General features: G+C 42.3%; 1 protein-coding gene across 1 annotated transcript; it reads left to right on the top strand.

Moving 5' to 3' along the window:
* Window positions 1–1,655: 1,655 nt before the first annotated feature.
* LOC139475217 (involucrin-like) lies at window positions 1,656–2,189 on the top strand. Its single transcript, XM_071258467.1, has one exon. It carries the CDS (start codon window positions 1,656–1,658, stop codon window positions 2,187–2,189), a length of 534 nt encoding a protein of 177 aa, XP_071114568.1.

The raw sequence follows: 2,189 nt of genomic DNA, 5'->3' as shown, positions 1-2,189 counted from the left end.
CGCGAATATCACCAGAAACAATATAACACAGCTACAATCATTGTTCAACCCTACAATACACTGCCATATAACAACATAGATTAAAATATGACGCGAATTCCGGCCAGGTGAAATAGGGTTAAAGGTAAAGGTATTTACACGTTGATAGTTACAATGCGGATGTGAGGCAATGTGTTCGTCGATTCAGTATAGTTCTTTGCACATCATAAACCCTACATTGCGTACACATAATTAGCACAAACTTCAATAAACGGATTGAACTATGAAGGAAACGCATTATTTCAGCTTTACACTGTGAGAACATTTGCTCACATTGAAACAATACAATGAAAGGCTCGAAAGAATTGAAATCAACAATGTGAAGAAATGTTCTTCTGGTGTTAATTTTTCATTCATATCAATAATACATGGAACATATACTTACAGTGAAAATGTGTACTTGTGTAAATTTACATTTAGGTGCAACTTTGCTCATGGTGTTACTATACACTCAAGAGTAAACGCGTTCACATGACACTTATACTCAGGCGTGTATATTTACACAGGTATGCAGATTTACACATGTGAGTAAAAGATTTACACATGTGAGTAAATGTAAATATATATTTAAAATGACGCCTGCGTTTGCTACATACACTACAGTCGGAGCAGTGATTGTTACATACACTACAGTTGGAGCAGAGACTGTTACAGACACTGAATATCTGGGGCAGAGAATGTTACAGACACTACAGCTAGAGCAGGGAATGTTACATACACAACAGTTGGAGCAGAGAATGTTACAGACACTACAGCTGAGGCAGAGAATGTTACAGACACTACAGCTGAGGCAGAGAATGTTACAGACACTACAGCTAGAGCAGGGAATGTTACAGACACAATAACTGAAGCAGAGAGTGTTACAGACACTAACGCTGAACACGAGACTGTTACAGACACTACAGCTGAGGCAGAGAATGTTACAGACACTACAGATGAAGCAGAGAATGTTACAGACACTACAGCTAGAGCAGGGAATGTTACAGACACAATAACTGAAGCAGAGAATGTTACAGACATTACAGATGAAGGAGAGAATGTTACAGACGACACTACAGCTAGAGCAGGGAATGTTACAGACACAATAACTGAAGCAGAGAGTGTTACAGACACTAACGCTGAACACGAGACTGTTACAGACATTACAGCTGAAGCAGAGAATGTTACAGACAATACAGCTAGAGCAGGGAATGTTACAGATACAATAACTGAAGCAGAGAGTGTTACAGACACTGGATACCTGGGGCAGAGAGTGTTACAGACACTACAGCTGGACCAAAGAATGTTACAGACACTACAGCTGGACCAGAGAATGTAACAAACACAGTATAGCTGGAGCGGTGAATGTTACAGACACTACAACTGATGCACAGAATGTCATAGACACCGCAGCTGAAGCAGAGAATATTACACACACTATAGCTGAAGCAGGAAATGTTACATACTCTTCAGCTGTAGCAGGGCATGTTACATGCACTACAGCTGTAGCAGGGAATGTTACAGACACTATAGCTGGAGTAGAGAATGTCACCGTTACAGTATAACTTAAGCAGGGGGTGTTACGGACACTGACGTTGGAGCAGCAATTGTTACAGGCACTACATCTGAAACAGAGAATGCTACAAACACTTCAGCTGGAACAGGGAATGCTACAGGCACTACATCTGGAACAAAGAATGCTACAAACACTTCAGCTGGAACAGGGAATGCTACAGACACTTCAGCTGGAACAGGGAATGCTACAGACACTTCAGCTGGAACAGGGAATGCTACAGACACTTCAGCTGGAACAGAGAATGCTACAGACACTTCAGCTGGAACAGAGAATGCTACAGACACTTCAGCTGGAACAGGGAATGCTACAGACACTTCAGCTGGAACAGGGAATGCTACAGACACTTCAGCTGGAACAGGGAATGCTACAGGCACTTCAGCTGGAACAGGGAATGCTACAGACACTTCAGCTGGAACAGGGAATGTTACAGACACTTCAGCTGGAACAGGGAATGCTACAGACACTACATCTGGAACAGAGAATGCTACAAACACTTCAGCTGGAACAGGGAATGCTACAGACACTTCAGCTGAAACAGGGAAGGTTACAGACACTGCAACCGGAGCAGAGACTGTCACAGACACAGAATAGCTAG

The sequence above is a fragment of the Haliotis cracherodii genome, unplaced genomic scaffold (assembly GCF_022045235.1).
Source record: "Haliotis cracherodii isolate W230 unplaced genomic scaffold, xgHalCrac1.p SCAF_3, whole genome shotgun sequence".
NCBI lineage: Eukaryota > Metazoa > Mollusca > Gastropoda > Lepetellida > Haliotidae > Haliotis > Haliotis cracherodii.
The sequence above is the reverse complement of the archived record's forward strand: the minus strand, read 5'-3'. Positions and strand labels throughout refer to the sequence as shown.